Source organism: Hordeum vulgare, chromosome 2H (assembly GCF_904849725.1).
Source record: "Hordeum vulgare subsp. vulgare chromosome 2H, MorexV3_pseudomolecules_assembly, whole genome shotgun sequence".
Lineage (NCBI taxonomy): Eukaryota > Viridiplantae > Streptophyta > Magnoliopsida > Poales > Poaceae > Hordeum > Hordeum vulgare.
The window spans coordinates 216424664-216447102 of record NC_058519.1 but is presented as its reverse complement, the minus strand read 5'-3'; the positions used below and the strand labels follow the sequence as shown (position 1 = coordinate 216447102).

At 46.1% G+C, this 22439-nt stretch overlaps 1 protein-coding gene across 2 annotated transcripts; it reads left to right on the top strand.

Annotated features, from left to right (window-relative positions):
* The first annotated feature begins 245 nt into the window (after positions 1–245).
* On the top strand, positions 246–22016 carry LOC123425903 (tRNA wybutosine-synthesizing protein 2/3/4). 2 transcript variants are annotated; one of them, XM_045109667.1, is made up of 11 exons: positions 246–726; positions 821–1011; positions 13651–13916; positions 14397–14822; positions 14930–16084; positions 16227–16356; positions 16581–16816; positions 16897–17032; positions 17114–17190; positions 21463–21569; positions 21675–22016. In XM_045109667.1, the coding sequence occupies exons 1-11, from the start codon at positions 288–290 to the stop codon at positions 21773–21775; spliced, it is 3264 nt and encodes a 1087-aa protein (XP_044965602.1). In that variant the 5' UTR covers positions 246–287; the 3' UTR covers positions 21776–22016. The 2 variants fall into 2 exon arrangements, with proteins under 2 accessions (XP_044965602.1, XP_044965603.1); XM_045109668.1 differs by having other exon boundaries at positions 250–726; positions 830–1011.
* The last annotated feature ends 423 nt before the right edge of the window (positions 22017–22439 follow it).

The window sequence follows — 22439 nt, the reverse complement described above, 5'->3', positions numbered from 1 at the left end:
AATATATACTACGAGTTTAATGTCATAAACAGTAAGGGCTTTTTTGTAAAATCACTTCGTTGGGTTTTTCGACGGAAGCTATAGCCTCTTTATTATTAGGTAAAGATTACTTTTAATTATGAGATTAAAACGTATCAATGCACCCTTCTTAATAATTTCGTCCAATTTTGAATCATCTTTTGTACAATCGATGCAAAATAATAATAAAAATAAATCATCTTTTGTACAAAACCTCTTCCGCAGCCTAAACCTTGGAAAAGCCCAACCCAAACCCTAAAACCACCTCCATGGACTTCGCTCGCCGAAAAGCGGCGGCGCTGGCCGCGCTCTCCTCGCCGGCGCCGGACAAGTCACCGAAAGGCGGCGTAGACGCCCCCATCGCCCCTCTCCTCGACGCGCTGAACTCCCACGCGGATCTCTTCACCACGTCCTCCTGCTCCGGCCGCATCTCAGTCCTCGCGCAACCCTCGCCGCAGTCCCAAGCGGCCGACCCCAAGCCGAAGAAGAAGGCCCGGGGCGGCGGGTGGTTGTACATCTCGCACGACCCCGCTGACCCGGACGCAGTTGTGGAGCTCCTGTTCGGTGGGACTGGATGCGGAGAGAGGGGTGGAGGGGATGAGCTCGTGTTCAGGTTCGAGCCGATGATCGTGGCAGTGGAGTGCAGGGATGCTGCGGCAGCCACGGCGCTCGTGGCCGCTGCAATCGGGGCGGGGTTCCGGGAGTCAGGTGAGCCGGTTTGCACATCTCGGGTTTACGTAGAGGTCAGGTGGCGTGCCTGACTAATTCTGTTCCATTCGCTTGCAATGTTGATGCCTTTTAGGTATCACAGGCTTGCAAAGACGTGCAATGGTAGCAATACGATGTTCAATTCGCATGGAGGTGCCTCTTGGTCTGACTGATGAACTTGTTGTTTCTCCTGAGTACATCCGGTACCTCGTTAGAATTGCCAACTGTAAGATGGAGGCAAACAAGAAGCGAATGGATTGCTTTCTAGACGTTTTGCAGTCTAAGGTATGTTTGATTCTGCATCCTAGCAGATATCCTCATTTTCCTGTACTCTTACTGGCAGTGTTACTCCCTCGCTTGTTTAAGCAATACCATGCGCATTAGGCAAGTATTATCACGCAAATTTTGAATATGTATTTACTGAATATCTATTAGTGCATACCAAGCTTAAATGGATTTTCAGTTGTCTTTTCCCAGACAAACTAGCCATGTTATTTTTATGTTAAGTGAACTCAACTAATGAGTTATGATATACTCAGTTTTGTGAACAAAGACACGGATGCACTAAGAAGAACAAGCTCCCATTGTCACAATAATCTTGCAAAAAGTATGGTGCTTGGCAGACACTTTCTAGAAGGACTATTTTGTTGCTTTCTCTATTATCTCATGCATTGAAACAAACTGAACACAATTATGTTAAACTTCTTACTATGAGCAACCACCATGGTTCTGCCAACAGTAATGTTGTTTACTCCTAAAATCAGATTGATGTAAACTACACTCAACCAGCTTGCAGCGTTTACGCGTGAGTCCTTCTTATGTGCACAGCTAAAAAGCACGGACACAGTGACACGCATACGGGGACACGGGATGCGGCTTTTTCCAAAAAAATCCCATCGGGGACACGGCAAGTATATATAAAAATAAATATAAATATCCATGTAATATACAGTTAAAGACAGTAAAAGAGAAAGAAATACTGCCCCATTTGTTGTCTGTTGCCTCATATTTTAATTCAAGTGCTTGATTGACCATCCAAACCAAATCCATGTCATTTGCATCTTGCAAAACACATCAAACAGCAGTCTATTAGAGAGATAAATCATAATAATTTGAAGTGGTACTTGACAAACAATAAAGAAGTTTGCTTACCCAATCTGCAATGCTAGCTCTCAATAGCATTTAGGAGTATAATACAAAACAAAGAACCAGACCATGACAAATTGACTGCACAAATAATCAAATAGTCCACTAAAAGCATAATAGATAGTGCACAGTGCCACAACTTCACCTTATGCATGGACTCAATTACGCATGCATGGCTCAGTTTAAACATATCTTCAAATATTTGTGACAAGACTAACTCTAACAGTCACCCTCTTAATCTTGTTATTGTTTGATTATCTCCTCTCTCTGGATCTTAGCATTCCCGATTCGTTGTCAATGAAACTAGCATGCCCCTTTCCTACCTTCTTCAGGTTGCAACACTTCTAAATGAAGTCTATGTAGTCCTGGCGGTTATAGCAGCACGCTTGCCTTGTCGAAGGTGCAATTTTCTTGTTGGGGTCATGTCCGCGTATTCCTATCTCTGCCTTGGAACCTCACTTGGCACATGCTGGCGATAGGTGCTCACCTTACTCCTTATTGGGTTTTCCTTGAACGCCTTTAGCTGCCAAATACTTATTTGCGCAATATCACACCGAAGTCCCTGGATTGCTTGAGGTGTAGAGAATTTGCACTAGCATTGATGTCAAGGCTTGCAACATATTATTGTTGAATTGGGGGAGGGGTACTTTCAGACGGGGTTCTTTCTGTGTCTGGTGGCTCGCACAACGACTCACTTGTGTGGCGGCTCACACATGAACAGGAGGACTGGATGCCCCCTTCTAGACCAGCCTGCCCACATGGGCTTGGGCCCTAAGTGACAAAGCTAGATGGGCTTGGACCCTTACCCGTTCAGCACTCCCCCTCAAGATGGGTGGTAGATATCTATCATTCTCATCTTGTCACATGCCAAGTTACAGTCCTTTGTTCCCAGTCCCTTTGTCAGGAGCTGACATGAGTAAGGCTGATGGTCCGAGCATCAAATTTCTCTTTAATGAAGAAGCGGTCAATTTCCGCATGTTTTGTCCTATCATGTTGAACTGGCTTATTAGCAATGGCTATAGCCGACTGATTGTCACACCACGCCCTCAAGGGTCCCTTCCTTAGAAGTTTCGACTAGCTTAGTAGGTACTTCACCCAAAGCATCTCACTCAACCCTTGAGATAATGCTCTATACTCAGCTTTTGCTGTTGATCTAGGCACACCATTCTGTTTCTTGCTTCTCCATGACACCAAATTTCCTCCCACAAACACACAGTAGCCAGAAGTTGATCTTCTATTAGCTTGACAACTGGCCTAGTCAGAGTCACTATAGCCATCCACCTCAAGACGTTCACCCTTCCCAAACCACAACCCTTTACCCGGAGTCCCTTTCAAGTATCTGAGGATTCTATGCACAATATCAAGATGCCCACTTCTTGGTTCATGCATGTATCTGCTCACCACTGCCACGACATACGTAATGTCAGGCCTGGTATGACACAAGTACAATAACCTCCCAACCAATTTCTGATAATCTTCCTTATTCACTAGCTCTCCTGATTGTGCCGTCACTTGATGATTTTGTTCAATCGTAGGGGCAGCACGACATCCCATCATGCCCATGTCACTCAAGAGATCCAAGATGTATTTCCGTTGGCACATAGAGATTCCCTCCTCTGTCCGAGCCACTTCAATGCTAAGGAACTATTTTAGGTTGCCCAAATCCTTTACCTCAAACTTCTTGCTCAGACAACCCTTCAATCTCTGTATTTCCTCCTTATCATCTCCAGTGATGATAATATCATCCACACAAACAACAATAATGGTGAAATTTTGATCAGGGTGCCCGTAGAACATCATGTGGTCACCGTTACACTAACCTTACCGCATACCATGGACACCATGCCCGAACCTATCAAACCATGCCCTCGGTGATTGCTTCAGTCCATACAAGGATTTCTTCAGCCTGCATACATCCCCGTGGTCTCCGAAGTACCAAAACCTGGTGGTATCTCCATGTACACTTCTTTCTGCAACTCACCATGCAAGAAGGCATTCTTGACATCCAATTGCTGCAACTTCCACCTAAAGTTTGCAGCACAGGAGACCAATATCCTTACCATGTTCATCTTTGCCAAGGGAGCAAACGTCTCATCATAGTCAATTCCATAAGTTTGACTATATCCTCTGGTGATCAATCCGGCCTTATACCATTCCACCTTCCCTTCGGGGTTCTGCTTCACTGTATAGATCCACTTACAACTCACTGCTTTCTTTTCCGCGGGCAGCGTGGTTAGCACCCACGTCTTGTTTTTTCTCGGTGCTTCCAACTTCTATCCTCGCTTCTCGCCACTTCGGATCTTGCTTTGCAGCCTTCCAATCCTTTGGGATTGATACAGTTTGAAGAGAGGCAACGAACACTCTATAGGAAGGAGACAAAGCCTCGTAAGACACATAATTTTGAATGTCATGATTATCAAAAAACTCTGGCGGTAAAGCCTCTGTGTTGCTTCACGTCTCCCTTTCGCAACGCAATAGACAGTTCCACTGCATCAGATGAGCTTGCACCATTGCCTTGATGCCCCCCACCTCTTGCACTGACTGCTCCCTTTGCACTTGTGGCTGCCGCCGAGAATATACCAGATGAGTGTCAGATGAGCCATGCACTTGTGGCATCTGTAGTTGTCGCCGAGAGTACAATAGGGGTATCTTCTGCCACCGATCTCGAACAGGGAGTTGGAGATTACCAATCTGAATGGAGCCCGCTGTTGGCTGGACCTGAACCTGCACATCACCATCAGTGGGAGTACCAACCATAATTGTACCCACAATTGGTTGGACTTGAACCTGCACATCATCATCAGTGTTGGTGTCCACAAAATCCCCCCGGGCGTGAGATACAACCTTCTCCCCCTCTTGACCATCCTGCACAGAGTGTAAATTGTCAAGCCCTTGAAACAACCCACTTAGATATGTGGGCTCACCATAGAATGGCTTAGACTCCCTAAAGGTGACATTCATATTGACAAACCTGTGTTTCTTAGAGGGACACCATCATGTATACCCCTGCTGACTAGAAGAATAGCCTAGAAAGATACACTTCACTTCTTGCGGAACAAGTTTCCAATAGAAGAACGATGATCACGACCAAGACAAGTACTGCCAAACAACTTTGGGGGAATGACAAACTTAGATTCTGCATATACTAGCTCACATTGAGATTTCATGCCTAGTATTCTTGATGGTGTCCGGTTGATCAGGTATGTGGCCGTCATAACTGCTTCACTCCACAAGAACTTGGGCACATTCATGGTAAACATCAATGATCGAGCAACCTCAAGAATATGTTGGTTCTTCCTTTCTGCCACTCCATTCCGAGGAGGGGTGTCGGGGAATGAAGTTTGATGATGAATACTTTGATCAGACAAGAAGGCCCCAAAGGTGTTATTCACATACTCTGTACCATTGTCAGTCCTGATCACCTGCACCTGAAACTGATTCTTCACGAAGGCATGGAAATTCTAATAACAGCTAAACACCTCATCTTTGTGACGCATCAAATAAAGCCAAGTCATATGAGAATAGCAATCGATGAATGTAACAAAGTACTTCATTCCATTCATTGACACAAGTGGGCACATCCATACATTTGAATGAATCAACGCAAAAGGGGATATGCTTCTAAGCCCCTTACTCACATATGAGTCCCTTGTGTGTTTGGCATATTCGCAAGCATCACATGTCAACTTGCCCTTGGCTATCCCACACATAACATCCAGAAAGATTCTACTCATCTTATCAAAAGATACATGCCCCATCCTACAGTGATGGATCATCGCCTCCTCCTTGTCCTCCATGGTCGCGACACACACCAAGTCTGACTGCACCTTCTGGTCCATGTACCAGAGCCCCCTACGTTGGTGCCCGTCCCAACCATCTGCCTCGTTTGTCGCTCCTGAATCACGCAACCGAATTTGTCAAGGATCACTCAACAATCTATTTGATCAATGAGAGCACTAGAAGAGACCAAATTGACAGGAAAAGCTGGCACATGTAAAAGTGAGAATAGGGAGATGGTCGGAGTGCAGTTTAGTGTACCAACCCCTATGACAGGCTGTTTTGTGCCATCAACCGTTTGTATAGTGTCTGTGTGAGAAGGAGGATGCTTATTATAAGACTCAAACACACTCAAACACGCAGGATTTACTAGCAACATGCTTAGATGCTCTAGAGTCAAGAACCCACCCTGGACTATGCTCATGAGTAGCAAGAGATGCTCTTTTCGGATTACTTTCATCAGGGGAGGCCTAGTGAGCAAAATCTCCATAGGCAGCATCATTGACATCTTTGCCTTTTGACGTCCCAGTGTCTCCTGCAACGTCCATGTGAGCCCTCTGACCCCCTTAGTGTCCTGGGTAGCCACCTCTCCCCTAGAAGCCTGACCCCTTGACGTCTCTGAGTATCCTCCTCTGCCTCTAGCACTCCTACCTCTGCCAGTTCCCCTTTTGTTTTATCCACTGCCTCTGCCACGAGTTGGACATTCCGTCTTCCAGTGTCCTACCTCCCCACAGATATGACATTTGTTGGGATCTCCCCACTCCATGCGCCCAGTGACTGCAAATGTCGAAGCTGGCACAACCTTCATGTCTGCATGCTCAAGAGATAGGCGTAGAGATAGGCGTACCTCCTCTTGAGTCATTGCTGCAATAGCCTCGAGAATGGTAGGCATACTAGGTTGGTGTAGCAGGGAAGCCTTCCAGCCATCAAAGCAACCTTTGAGGCCAGCCAAAAGTTTCAGGACACGCCTGCGTGCCATCCACATGTGCCCTGACTCGATTGAAGCCGCATCATAGAGTTTCAGGGGATCATAGATTCACAGTTATCTTGGTCTGCCCACAGAGCCTGCAGTTTTGCCATGTATGTCATCATTGACATGCTGTAGGAATTGGGGGGGGGGGGAGGACTACCTCGTCCCGTCTGGTTGCTCGTGGATGTGTGTGGCGGCTGGCTCTCATGGGAGGACTGTGAGCACCTCCTTCTAGGTCATCTCAAGGGCTTGGCCTTGTGGGCTTAAGTGAGATGGGCAAGACAGCCCATACCGGTTCAACACTCCCCTCAAGATGGGTGGTAGATATCTAGCATTCCCATCTTGTCACATGCCAAGTTATGGTCCTTTGTTCCTAGTCCCTTTGTCAAACAATCTGCAAACTGCTGCACAGAGCTGACATGAGTAAGACCGATGATCCCAGCATCAAGTTTCTCCTTAATGAAGAAGCGATCAATTCCCACATGTTTTGTCCTGTCATGTTGAATTGGATTATTAGCAATGGCTATAACGGACTGATTATTAGCAATTGGATTATTAGAAGTTTCAACTCGCTCAATACGTACTTCACCCAGAGCATCTCACACAACCCTTGAGATAAAGCTCTATACTCAGCTTCTGCTGTTGATCTAGATACACCAGGTTGTTTCTTGCTTCTCCATGACACCAAATTTCCTCTCACAAGCACACAGTAGCCAGAAGTTGATCTTCTATCATCTTGACATCTAGCCCACTCAGAGTCACTATAGCCATCCACCTCAAGGTGTCCACTCTTCCCAAATCACAACCCTTTACCCGGAGTCCCCTTCAAGTATCTCAGGATTCTGTGCACAATATTAAGATGCCCACTCCTTGGTTCATGCATGTATCTGCTTACCACCCCCACAACATAGGTAATGTCAGGCCTGGTATGACACAAGTACAATAATCTTCCAACCAATTTCTGATAATATTCCTTATTCACTAGATCTCCTGATTGTGCTGTCACTTGATGATTTTGTTCAATCGGAGTAGGGGCAACACGACATCCCATCATGCCCATGTCACTCAAGAGATCGAAGGTATATTTTTGTTGGCACATAGAGATTCCCTTCTCTGTCCGAGCCACTTCAATGCCAAGGAAGTATTTTAGGTTGCCTAAATCCTTTACCTCATAATAATGTCATCTACATAAACAACAAGATTGGTGATTTTTCGATCAGAGTGTTTGTAGAACATCGTGTGGTCACCGTTACACTGACCATACCGCATACCACGGATAGCACGTCTGTACCTATCAAACCATGCCCGCGGTGATTGCTTCAATCCATACAAGGATTTGTTTAGCCTGCATACCTTCCCCGTGGTCTCTGAAGTACCAAACCTGGTCGTATCTCCATGTACACTTCTTCCTGCAACTCACCATGTAAGAAGGCATTCTTGACATCTAATTGATGCAACTTCCACCCAAAGTTTCCAGCACAAGAGACCAATATCCTAACCGTTTTCATCTTTGTCACGGGCGCAAACGTCTCATCATAGTCAATTCCATAAGTTTGACTATATCCTCTGGCGACCAATCTGGCCTTATACCGTTCCACCTTACCCTCAGGATTCTGCTTCACTGTATAGATCCACTTACAACTCATTGCTTTCTTTTCTGCCGGCAATGTGGTTAGCACCCATGTCTTGTTTTTCCTCAGTGCTTCCAACTCTTCTATCATCGCTTCGCGTCACTTCAGATCTTGCTTTGCAGCCTTCCATTCCTTTGGGATTGACACCGTTTGAAGGGAGGCAACAAACGCCTTATATGACGGCGACAAATCCTTATGACACAAAATTGCCAATATCAAGGTCATCACAAGCATCATCCTTTGGTAGAGCCTTCCTTGCTACTTCACCCTTGTTGCTTCATGTGTAGCCTTTTGCAACGCAATGGGCAGCTCCACCGTGTCAGATGATCTTGCCTCACTGTCTTGCTGCTCCCCTTGTACTCTTACCTCATTGCCTTGCTGCTCCCCATGTACTCTTGCCTCACTGCCTTGCTGCTCCCCTTGCACTTGTGGTTGCCGTCGAGAGTACACCAGGGTATTCGTCTGCCATCGATCTCGAACAGGAACCTTGAGAGCACCAATCTTAAGTGTATCGACACTTGGTTCGACATGAACCTGCACATCATCATTAGTGAGAGTACTAACCGGAATTGTACCCACTATTGGTTGGACTTGAACCTGCACATCATTATCAGTGTTAATGCCGACAGAATCACTGTGAGTATGGGACACCTTCTCCCCCTCTTGACCATCATGCATAGGGTGTAGGTGGTCAAGCTCTGCAAACAACAGACTGAGATCAGTCGGCTCGCCATAGAATGGCTCAGACTCCCTGAAGGTAACATCCATATTCACAAACCTGCGTTTTTCAGCGGGACACCAACATATATACCCCTGCTGACTAGAAGAGTATCCCAGAAAGATACACTTCGCTGCTCGAGGATCAAGTTTGCCAACAGGTGGTCAGTGATCACGAAGAAAACAGGTACTGCCAAACAACTGGGGGGGGGGGGGGGCAACAAACTTATTATCTCCAACGAGCAACTCAGACGGAGATTTCATGCCTAGCATCCTGGAAGGTGTACGGTTGATCAGGTATGTAGCTTTCATAACCGCTTCATCCCACAAGAACTTAGGCACATTCATGGTAAACATCAACGACCGAGCAACCTCAAGAATATGACGATTCTTCCTTTCGGCCACTCTATTCTGAGAAGGGGGGGGGGTCCGGACATGAAGTTTTATGAAGAATCCCTTGGCCAGCCATGAAAGCCCCCAAAATGTTGTTGACATACTCTGTGCCATTGTCAGTCCTAAGCACCTTGACCTGCACCTGAAACTGGTTCTCTACAAGAGCATGGAAGTTCTGAAAATTGCTAAACACCTCATCCTTGTGACGCATCAAGTAAATCCAAGTCATACGAGAATAGCAGTCGATGAAGGTAACAAAATACTTCTTTCCATTCATTGACATTACTAGGCTAGTCCATACATCCGAATGAATAAGCATAAAGGGAGATATGCTCCTAAGCCCCTTACTCACATATGAGGCTCGTGTGTGTTCTGTTTTGCATATTCGCAAGCATCACATGCCAACTTGCCCTTGCCTATTCCACACATAACATCCGGAAATATTCTACTCATCTTATCAAAAGGTACATGCCCCATCCTGCAGTGATGGATCATCGCCTGCTTCTCCTTGTCCTCTATGGTCGCAGCATACACCAAGTCCGGCTGCATCTCCTGGTCCATGTACCAGAGCCCCTTACGCCTGGTGCCAGCCCCAACCGTCTGGCTCGTCTGGCGCTCCTGAATCAAGCAACCGAACTTGTCAAGGATCACACGCAGTCTATTTGATCAATGAAAGCACTGAAAGAGACCAAATTGACAGGAAAAGCTGGCACATGTAAAACTGACGATAGCGAGATAGTTGAAGTGCACTTGACTGTGCCAACCCCTATGACAGGCTGATTTGTATCATCGACAGTTTGAATAGTGCCCTTGTGAGCAGGATGATGCTTATTGTAAGACTCAAACACACAGGAATTACCCGCAACATGCTTAAATGCTCCAGAGTCTAGGACCCACTCTGCCCAATGAGCAAAGTCTCCATAGGTAGACTCATCAACTTCCTCGCCCTTTGATTTCACATTGTCCCCTTCAACTACCATATGTGCCCTTTGTTTCCCTGGGTTTCCTGAGTGGCCACCTCTGCCCCAAGAAGGTTGACCCTCGAGGTCCCTATGTATCCACCTTTGCCTCTAGCCCGCCTGCCTCTGCCAGTTCCTCCTCTGATGTATGATTGTATCCCCTACCTCTGCCACGAGTTGGACATTCCCTCTTCCAGTGACCTACCTCCCTACAGATACGACATTTGTTGGGATCTCCCCACTCCATGCGCTCAGTGACTGCAAATGTCAAAGCCAGCACAACCTTCATGTCAGCATGCTCAAGAGATAGCCTCACCTCCTCTTGAGACATTGCTGCAATAGTCTCCTCAATAGTTGGCAGGAGAGGTTGGTGTAACAGGGATGCCCCCCTTCCATGAAAGCAACCTCTGAGCCCTTCCAACAGTTTCAGCACACGCCTGCGTGCAATCCACTTGCGCCCTGACTCGATGCAAGCAGCATCATAGAGTTCCAAAGTATCGCAATTATCCTGCTCCACCCACAAAGCCTGCAGCTCTGCCACATATGCCATCACTGACATGTCGTCACCACCTTGGCGCGACCGACCGATCTTCCCCTCAATCTGAGTGATTAGCATGAAATTACCCTTGCCTGAGTATTGGGTGGATACGGTCTTCCATATCTCGGCGGACGTGGATAGTCCCTCCATAGAGCGTCCAATGGAGGGCACCACTGAGTTCAACAACCAGCCAACGAGCACAGAGTTTATGACCTTCCACCTCTTTCCCTCCACGGTATTTTTGTCTCCTGGTTCATCAATCGCACCCAATAAGTGCCCATCAAGTTCCTTATGTTCTACAGCCAGCAATGCCCTCCTGGACCAACTCAAGTAATTTGTGGCCCCCTCCAGCTTCATGTCCAGGGGTGACATTTCAAGCTTCTGAGCCACTTCCTGTCGAGGAACGATGGCCCCAGAGTTGGACTCTGCAAGGATCTTAGCGAGCTTCTCGAAAGTCTCAGCAAGCGCGTTTGGTTCAGCCATCTCCGATCCGGTAATCAGCAACAGCAGCCCTCAGCAGCACAGCCCTACAGCTGCACGGTTGGTCCCTTTACGCCCCCTGGCTAGCAGCAGCACCCAGCAACTCAGCAGCTACAAGTGCAAGCAGCAACCACAGCCTCTTCCTCTAGCAGCAGTTCTCTTCCTCCTTCCTCTGCAAACAGCAGCAGTTCTCTTCCTCCCGGTCCCCTGCAGACACACGTCCCCTGCAGACACACGCACACACAGCAGCACAACAAGGAGCTGCCCTTCTCCACTACCCTTCTCCTCTTCTCCTCCCGCAGCACCACAGCCCGCCACGCTGAGGAGCAAGCAGCAGCCACAGCACAACCCACTCTCGAGGAGACCAAGCCGCTCCTCAGCTTCCTCCTCCTGCCGTGCAGCACAGCAGCTCCACCTCTCCTTCTTCCTCTGCCGCGCAGCCAACGAGCCGCACCTCCTGCGCAGCCATGCCGTGCCTCCCAGATCCGCCGCCGCCTCGCCGGACACCGCCCAAATCCGCCGCCACCTCGCTGGACGTCGCCGCCGTCTCCTCAGGCCCTGCCGTCCCTGCCCTCTGATACCATGTAGGAACGCGGGGGGACTACCTCCAGACGGGACGAGCTGTCTGGTCGCTCGCGTGTGGTCTCGCGGATGTGTGTGGCGGCTGGCTCTCTCGGGAGGACTGGGAGCACCTCCTTCTAGGTCATCTCAAGGGCTGGGCCTTGTGGGCTTAAGTGAGATGGGCCAGACAGCCCATACCGGTTCAACACATGCCATCATCTTGGTGCAGCAACCTAATCTTGTCCTCAATCTGAGCAATGAGCATGACATTGCCCTTGCCAGAGTACCGGATGGACAGAATCTTCCATATCTCAGCAGGCGTGGATAGCCCCTCCACAGAGCGTCCAATGGAGGGCACCACAGAGTTCAACAACCACACCATAAGTTCAACAACCACACCATAAGTACAAAGTGGATGACCTTCCACCTCTTTCCCTCCGCACTACTCTTGTCTCCTGGTTATGCAATGGTGCCCAACAAATGTCCATCAAGCTCCTTCTGCTCCACAGCCCACAAAGCCCTCGTGGACCAGCTCAAATAATGTGTGGCCCCCTCTAGCTTCATGTCCAGGGGGCGACATTTCGAGCTTCCGAGCCACTTCCTGTCGAGGAACGATGGCCCCAGAGTTGGAGTTGGACTCTGTTAGGATCTTAGCGAACTTCTCGAAAGCCTCAACAAGAGCATTTGGTTCAGCCATCTTTGGTGCTCCAGCAGCACCACAGCCACACTTCTTCTCCACAGCAGCACCCGAACACAGCAGCAAAACAACAACTCAGATGCACAGCAGCAGCTCCAGCAGGAACAGCACAGCAGCAGCTCCGGCAGGAACAGCACAGCAGCAGCTCCAGCAGGAACAGGTCGATCCTTGAAGAAGAAATGGATTTTTTTTCCACAGCAGCTACCCTTCTTCTCTCGCCTGGCGCAGCGCAGCAGCCGACCTCTACTCCTCTCCCCTGGCGCAACGCAGCAGCAGCACACTCTCTCCCCTGGTGCAGCTGCACCTCGCCCAACTCCTCTTCCCTGCACCGCAGCCCTGCCTCTGTGCGCACAGCCCTTGCGCAGCCACGCGAGCAGGATCCTCCCCTCGCCGCCGCCGCCGCAACCTGGCTCTGATACCATGTTGAACCGGGAGAGGAGTACCTTCAGACGGGGGTCTTTCCATGTCTGGTGGCCCGCGCAAGGACTCACTTGTGTGGCGGCTCACACAGGAACGGGAGGACTGGATGCCCCCTTCTAGGTCAGCCTGCCGACATGGGCTTGGGCCCTAAGTGACAAAGCTAGATGGGCTTAGGCCCTTACCCAACCATATACAATCTCTAGTCTTCTCTTCTAGGCACGTAGCATTTGCATCTTGCTTACAACAGGGATGACTCTCGTAGACCAATCAAGGGAGCAGCCTTAGTGCATGCAGATGTTGTAGATTTTATCCCTGGTGGTCTGTGGCTTGGTTTTCATCACTAGGTTGATGCACACATAGATGGTTAATGAGATGTAAATGTATGTGGAGCTTGCTGTATGGGATGCTGTAGTCATTCCTCAAAGGAGTCGATCATTGATTATGTCACCTTGACCAGCCCAAATCTTTTTTAGCGTCACCGTATGAATTGAGCTAAATGCAGTTGAAGCGGATGCAGTTAGAATCTTTAGGACAGTCATACAGTGACTTCAAGAGGAATAATTATTCGAAATTTCAGAAGCTATACACTACTGGGTTTGCTACTTGTAACATATTGTTTCCTTTCAAACTGCCAGGGTCTGCCAGGTATATCTGGGTTGCAAGTTCATACCAAAAAAGACGATCATTGCTTGGCCTCTGAAGTTCAGGCGTCACTCAGTTGGAGTGTACAAACACATGATGAACTGTTAGTTACGGAAAAGAGACATGACATCTATAGTTGTGATGTTGGTAACAAAGGTGATTGTGAAATTGGTGAGAATTCAATAGAAGGATCATATTATGAAAACCGAGATGCTGTACGCAACAACATTGCGAAGCATGGTTTTGGTAATGCTGAACGGCATGTTCTTATATCTCTCCTTTTCTCCATCTGTTCTATTTTTATTATTTTCATAGTGACATTTTCTTGGCCTTTTGGATCCTTTAATGCATATTTGACATCATTTTGATATTTAGAAAATTATTGCTAGTTCATACTGGATATGTATGCTCGGCCTGTCGGTTTGTAGACGGTAATACCAAAAATATTCTTTTGGTAAATATTAGCTTAATTAAAAAAAAACATCAGCACAAGGTTTTGCCGTTGTGTTTTAGTTCGCCGTGAGTCAATTGGTTACCTGTCAACCGTTGTTACTGAGCCAGGGGTGTTTTCCTGCACTAAATTATAAATATTTTATTGCTTCCTAAAACATAAATATTCTATTGCACAAGTAACAAGTCCTCATTCTACCAGTGGGCATCAGTTTTATTTGTATGTTCGTACTCAGGACACAGCCACTATATCACTGACCCTTTTTATTTCTTCTGTTGTATACTGTAGATTAGTGCATGAGGGAATACTATCAGCATCATCGGGAAATAGAAGTTCCCATCTTTCTATTTCTGAGTTGAAGATCAGTGGTGAACCAGTTGATAAGCTCTTCTTATGGGGCCAATCTGCTTGTGTGTTAACTGTTGGAGGAGAGCAGCAGGTCCTAACTTTTGGTGGTTTCGGAGGACAAGGAAGACATGCAAGAAGAAATTATTCCCTTCTGCTTGATCCCACATCTGGGTTGTTGAAGGAAATAAACGTTAAAGATTCACCTTCACCACGGATGGGTCATACTACTACCGCAGTAGACAATCATATTTATGCTGTTGGAGGTAGGGCTGGTCCTTCAGAAATTCTTGATGATGTCTGGGTTTTGCAAAGTACAGAAAATAGATGGTCAAGAGTAGAGTGCAGTGGGGATATTTTCCATGGAAGGTACTGCCGACATTATATTCCTGATGACTACACAAAATAAGGTAGTACATAATGATAATAATATTATAATTACATTCATCTCATGGAAGTCTTCGTCCTGTATGCAGGCACCGACATGCTGCTGCTGCAACAGCTTTGAAAATATATGTGTTTGGTGGACTCAGTAATGAAGGCTTATATTCTTGTTTGAATATATTGGACACAGAAAGCATGCGATGGAATGTGATTTCTGCTGCTGGTGAATGGCCATGTGCTCGGCATTCACATTCTCTGGTGTCTTATGGGTCAACACTGTTCATGTTTGGGGGTCATGATGGTCAGCGGGCACTGAATGATTTTTATAGTTTTGACACAACAACACTTAGTTGGAAGAAAGAAATCACTAGCGGAAGAACTCCCTCTCCTAGATTTTCACATTGCATGTTCATCTATAAACACTATATTGGGATACTTGGTGGTTGCCCAATCAGAGAAAACAACCAAGAAATAGCATTTCTAGACTTAAAGCATAGAGTCTGGCTCCATGTCTCCATTCCAGCTCTAGGTCAATGCCTTTGTGTGCGTAGCTCATCTGTTGTCACTGGTGATGACCTTGTTGTTATTGGCGGTGGTGCATCTTGCTATGCATTTGGAACAAAATTTTGTCAACCAGTAAAAATTGATCTTCATTTGCTGGAGTCAGTATTTGAACTTGCTTACAAGAAAAACGACAATGGTATACAAAGTTGTGATGCAACATATACCATGGATTTACAAGAACATGAACAAAATGGCACCTTTATTAGTCATAATGTGGAGTCAATGGTTGATGCCGCTACTAACGGTATTGCTGGTTCAGATCCTCTGGTTTTCCAATTGGAAAAGAAATATGCCAAATTAGCGAAGGATATTCTAAAAAAGTTTGGATGGTTGGACCTTGCTAGAAAAGTTCGAGTGAGCCAGGACAATGTCCTTGTTATTTTTCCTGTTAGTAAAAACATTCATACCTTAGTCACTGATCAGCATTCCAAGTTGCTAGATGATGATTCATGTATCTCTAAAGGACTATTTGATTGCCCAGAAAAGAAACTTGTTGGTGCTAGCATTGCTCTCCATGAAGCATTGGAACTATTGTCATCGTTCCATGGTTCTTTTTTGAAAGATGAACTAGCTCTCAGCCGAAAAGCTTATAAATCTCCTCAAATCATCATGAGAGAACTTATATCTTCTCTACTGGAAAGAAAAGGAATGCCCTCTCGGTTGTTAGAGCAGCTGCCAACTAGGTCTGTTCTCACTGACCTGCTTACAATAGGTGTACTTATTATTTTGAGAACTAGAAGTACAAGTAGTATGGAAACATACTTGTTAAAGTAAATAAAAATATGTCTTGTTCTGGCATCTTGCTGATTTTTTTTTTATGTCCAGGTGGGAAACCTTAGGTGATATCACCGTGCTTCCAAAGACTTGTTTTAAGGACCTGCTGTGGGAATCAGTTAGAGAAGAACTTTGGCAACTAGTTGCCAAGTCTCTTGGGGCACAACGTCTTGCACGCCAAGTAAGTTACTTTGAGTTTTTACCTGTACGAAACTAAAACAGTTACCATTGTTATATTATAGATTATAATATGGCGTGTCCACTTTAAGCACATACTTCCTGATGTAAGGTGCTGCTTATTGAATAACTTATTATAACATCCATGTGGTTCCATTAGCTGGTTGAAAGCAGTTCCTTCTTTTGAGGATGTGAACATGTGATTGACTTGGTCTTCCTGTTTTGCAGGGGAAAATCATACCAAATGGCACAAGAGATAGTACATTAGAACTTCTTGTGGGTGATAATGGGTGGGTAACCCATTATGAAAATGGCATCACTTATTCACTCGATGCAACAAAATGCATGTTTTCTTCTGGTAATCGCTCTGAGAAGCTTCGGATGGGACAGCTTGATTGTAGAGATGAAGTGGTTGTGGACTTGTTTTCTGGAATTGGATACTTTGTGCTCCCATTCCTTGTGAAGTATATTCTCAGTGACATCCCTTGGTCTTAGTTCTAAGTGATTTTCTTCCCTGTAAAATACAATCTTTATTTCTTTGCAGGGCTAATGCGAAGTTGGTTTATGCATGTGAATGGAATCCACATGCTCTGGAGGCTCTTCAGCGGAATGTAATGGACAACCATGTAGCAGATCGATGTGTTATACTTGAAGGAGATAACCGTCTGATAGCACCGAAAGTATGCGGTGAACACATCTCACTTGTTGAGCTAAATTCCTGCAGTATGATGTCTGCTTACCGTTTTCCTTCCTTTAATTAGGGGGTCGCTGATCGTGTTTGTCTTGGGCTGCTACCCTCCAGTGAATGTAGCTGGGCTACTGCTGTTAGGGCTTTAAGGTAATTTCTCTGCACCACCGCCATGGTACTAACTACCTTGGGAGCTTTTCGTTGACTGATTGTATGCTGTTAGTGCTTGCAAGCTTGGTTTGGCCTACTCTAATGGGACCAGTGATTACATTTTAAGTCATAAAAAATAGTTCAATAATGTTATTGCCACGATCCTTTAAATTTTGTGAACTATGTGACCCCCTGCATGTTAAACAAAAGTAATTTTTTTCTTAACTTTGCTTCTGACCGGACCCACACACCTGCTCAGCACATCTGATTCAGAGTTTGTATACAGTTTAGATGTCCAATGATGTGGCACTACTTTAAATGGTACAGGAACACGGAAGTAAATACACCACCATAAGCAGAACTCTGTAATTATGCCTTTAATCCAGCAAATTAATACAGTGCTATTAAGAAAGCTCCGTGGAAACCACTAGATAAAGAAGGTAGAGCAAAAACTAGCAGAGGGAGGTACCTTGTTTGCCATTTCAACATAATAGCTTTATAGGTGAAAAAATGTATGCGTACAGGCTAACAGTTTGGGTTTCAGCTCTAGCCTACCCCAACTTGTTTGGGACTAAAGGCTTTGTTGTTGTTGTTGTTGTTTAATTGTAATAAAAAGAACACTTCCGATATGTGGCACTGTCTTTACCCAACAAAAAACGAGCTCAGACTTTTATTGGCTAGGCACATTGAAAGAATATCCATGAAGGCATTTTCGTTACTCCCTCCGTTCACTTTTATAAGCCGTTACAGACAACTGAAATTGAGCCGCTGTGTGCGTTGTCTGAAGTGTCTACAATGCCTTATAAAAGTGAACAGAGGGAGTATGTAAAATAACCTAGAAATAGATGTGTTATTGCCTAGGCTCAGTTCTTTTTATTTTGACGCTGCAACGGCGGGCTTACGCCGGCCTGAACGAATATGTTTATCAAAGGTGAAGTTGCAACCAAGCGTTGCGGAGGTACATGAGGTAGGGAGAGAGAAAGTGCAAAATTACAAAAGGCTACATTCTCGCAGCAAGATGGAACAACATGGAGCTCCAGTCTCGGAGAAGTAGTTTCTTGAGCTCGTTGGTACATCGGTTAGACCAGAGCATTAGGTCGTCCGCACATGCGCGGAGCAGATGGTGTGAATCCTGGAGCTCATCTCTGAAAACTTTAGTATTTCGCCTCTTCCATATGTTCGAAAGTGGAGCAATGATAGCCGTGGAACAAGTTTTATCATCCATTCTGTTATCCCAGCAGGTGGTAATGGATTCTGGAGGTGCATGGCAAATGGAGTTCTCATCCCAGGTCATTCTAGTTTGATCGCAAGAGAAGAGTAGGTGATTGATTGATCCGTCGTTGTTGCAGAAAGGTCATGTTTCTGTTGTCGCAATGCCTTCCTGAATCTTCAAGCGTTGGTGTAGAGCCGGTCTTTGCGGGCGAACCATAGGAACAGCCTGCACTTGTTAGGAGGCATAGGGGACGTTTGGTTGCCCGCACCAATTTTGGGGTGTTTGCATAGACTTCTCAGATGGACCTGGTTGAGGAAAAATAACCTCAAAACCACCATCTGCACATTGATTGGTTGCCTGCATATAGGTTAGCTGCATGAGGGAATTAATTTTGACCCGCTGTTTGGTTGGCCGCATTGCATTAGGCGCACATAGAACACGCTGTTTGGTTTCAACCTGCATTAGGTGCTCTCACCACTTCTCACTAGTGATGACCTTACCACACACGATCTTAAGAGTATCACTCCAAGCTACGAAACAAGTTACGGTTCATTCTAGCTACTATCAAATAGCAGTAGACATTATTAAGAGACGATTGGCTGAATGGGAAAGTTCATCATCCATCCTCTTCCCCTTACCTCTTCTGCTGCTGTTGTTGTTCCTCTTCCTATTGCTGCTGCTGCTTCCTCTTCCTCTGCTGCTGCTTCCTCTTCTGCTGCTCTTGCTCTTCTTCTTCTTCTTCAGATCCTTGTCTGGGCTCTGTTATCCCACATTGCCTGTGCCCACTCCAGCCTTTTGGTCTTCCAGGCTTCGTTGTCAAATGCCTTCACACCATGGCCACCGAGGTTAAGATCGTCAAGCGCACATCTTCCTCCTCAGGCACCAGTTCATCAAAACCCCACTGCAGGATCCAGTTATGCAGAATGCAACGTGCATGAACAAGCTTAACCTGGGTGGGGTAAGGGTGGAATGGCTTTTGATCCAGAAGCTGTAGCTCGAAATGGTCTCTCAATGATTACTCTAAGGACGGAGTGTCTGAGATTGAACAACTCCTGTGGAGTCCTAGGGTAGTTCCTACCAGAGAACTCGTTAAGATGGTACCTGGTCTTCGTGAAGGGTGGAAGAACACCTGGACGACATGCATAGCCAGCATCTCCTAGGTAGAACTTGCCATCAGGGATGTTGATGCCATCAGGACGACTCATGTTGTCACTGAGTATGTTAGCATCATGTGTTGACCCTTCTTAGCGAGGCAACACATATGTGAACTTCATATCGAAGTCAACAACAACAAGCACATTCTGGCTTGTGTAGTGCTTTCTCCCCCTAAATGTTGCAGCTTGTGACCTCGGCACTCTGGCAGTGACATGAGTACCATCTATTGCCCCAATGCAATCCTGAAATGGCAATACAAGACTGTTAGTGCTCAGCTTGAACAATCCTAGCATATGAAGCAATGAACTAAATACTGCATTGCTCACCTTGAGAAGTATGGATACCATCTTGGACTAGTGCGGATCTTGGTAGGAGTCCGACCAGTTGGTGACTTGATCATCTCTCCTCTCAGCTCCCCAACAACATACAACACTTGTTTGAAGTACCTTGAGGTGGTCTCCATAGATCTGAACGTGTTGTGGATAACCCTGAATCTCTAGTTATGGCCAACAACATGAAGGAACATGGCCACTTGCTCTTCCACACTGGTGTGGATGCTATCTTGTAGCAGCCCTTTGCTCTTGAAGATCTGGACAAGTCTGGCAAATGGTGCTCTTTTCATTCTAAGCATTCATAAAGCCTCTATGTCGTTGCAGTTGTATATGTAGTTTAGATTGGCGATCCTCTCCTGCTCCTGCATAAGCATTGGAGCATATGTGATGACAGGTCTCTCATCACGACGAACAACTCTCTTGTGCATGAACATGACCCATGCCTGAATCACAGATATCAACACTGCTGCCTGAACTACCAGCCGCATCCGTATGTCCATAACCTAATCCACATCGAGGGTGCGTTGAGCAATGGATCTGCCGCCACCGCCGCTTGCACAGATTTGAGCCTAGATTTGGCGCCGCGCCCGATTTCCATCTCTCGCCATCCGCACTCGCTTGCGCCCTGCCCCCCGCGTGCGAGCTTGCTCTGCCCTCAGTTCGGCAGTTTCTAGAGAGGCAGGCTAAGGGCTGCTTTAAGCTTCGTACGGATGCAAGCCAGCCCACTGCGTTCCCAACCAAACGCACATATCGTGGCCCAACTGGTCCTGGTGGCCGGATGCGGGCAACCAAACGCTCCCATAGTTCTTCCAGATCGCTGGCGCTGTCGGGTCCAAGGGGTGGTCTACCCATAGTGCCCTGTATGCCAAGGCTGTGGCAAGTTGCTTACCTTCGAGTCTGCTGATTCTCTTGTTAGGTACCTGCTCATTCAAGGAAAACGTGGCAAGCATGTTGCGAATAACTTGGAGGTCATTTTCAGCTGCATGCGACAATCTTGGGGCTAAGTGGGCGTTTAGAAGTGGATGGGAGAGGACAGTGGCAACGGAAGTGATAGGCTGCAGTGTATGGGAGAAGATGGCCGGAAATTGATCAGCGAGCGTGGTAGTATGGTTAGGGACCCATAGGTGGTCTATATTACCTTGGTGATAGAGCGGAGCAGCGGCAGACCCTTGATAATGTCACGTCAGATAGGAGTGTCAAGGCGAGCAGGGTCACCAAGGTCTCTATAAGGGCTCCAGCCATAGGCGGAAACCAGGTGGTTAGGCTCGGAAGCCGGGTCTTGGTTTCTTGTCGCTGCATAAATTCAACCAGTTATTTTTATTACAGCCAGAAGTGTTATTTTTTATTCGAATGAACTATTGGTAAAAGTGAATGCGCCATTAATAACATCATTATCACATCTTTAGTGTAACTGTGGAAGTGTGCAGTCTGTTATAGACAGGTTTGCCAGCGAATGGGCTGTATGGTTACGTCTGCAAATTTATACTAGTACCTTGCAGATTTTTGTCAAGTTTGTTGGTGCAGAATGAACATCTTAAGTTCTGATTCTGTTATGTTCTCTACGTGTACTAGGGTTGACGGAGGCGTATTACATATACATGGGAACGTCAACAACTCAGATGAGGCACGCTGGTTGGACAATGTTGTTGAATCGATCAGTAGCATTGCGACAGCTCATGGTACAGTATGTCTTGTAGTTTTCAGCTGTTAGCAAACATTTGTTATTCTCGCCCAAACACAAAATTCTTGTCCTTACACACCATTGGATGTTGTTTGTGTCTCAGGACTGTCTTGGAAAGTCTCTCTGGAGCATGTCGAACGAGTCAAATGGTACGGGCCACACATTCGACATCTCGTAGCTGATGTCAGATGCGGATCAAACTGACAAAGCGAAAGCAGCTGAAAATGGTCTGTTTTATACTTGGGGATTTTGAATTTGAGTGTACCATGCTCTCCCTTTTGCTGTTCTTACGGGAAGATTTTTGTTATTCATCAGAGAATGAAACCATGTATGTTGTACAATAGAAGAAAAGAAGGAAGCATGTTCTGGTACTTTTTTCTTTTCTTAAACCAGCATGTTCTGGTACTTAAAAAAATACAATGAAATATTCACAATTTTGTGTCCATATAGGAGTTACTAGCAAAGTGCCCATGGGTTACAACTTACAACGGATCCAAAATAGACTAATACATGTTCACAAACTTGAAAAAAGCACACCTTAGTTGCGGTATATATCATTCAAAATCTATTAGGTTTCATGACAATTTATGGTCAGGAGTGGGGTCTATGTAAAAAATGTCATACCTTACCTCATGTGTGTTAGATGTACATCGAATGATCGGAAATGATGAATGACAGACACATCATCATCACCAACCAATTGGGCCTTTTAACGAATAACAAGCACACCCTCATCACCAATTTGATCTTTTATATAAGCTGTGATGATTGACTACTTGGTCTTTTATAGAAGTTGAGATGATGGGGGGGGGGGGGGGGGAGGGATGGTTTTAGTATCCTTTATGTAATGTGCAATGGTCTTTACCAA

What these genes read in the sequence shown, in the direction of transcription:
- LOC123425903 (XM_045109667.1), top strand. Translation starts at nt 288, where the DNA reads ATGGACTTCGCTCGCCGAAAAGCGGCGGCGCTGGCCGCGCTCTCCTCG. An exon ending in GGGGATATTTTCCATGGAAG is followed by an intron (nt 14,823 to 14,929) that starts GTACTGCCGACA and finishes TCCTGTATGCAG; the next exon opens with GCACCGACATGCTGCTGCTG. An exon ending in ACCGTCTGATAGCACCGAAA is followed by an intron (nt 17,033 to 17,113) that starts GTATGCGGTGAA and finishes TCCTTTAATTAG; the next exon opens with GGGGTCGCTGATCGTGTTTG.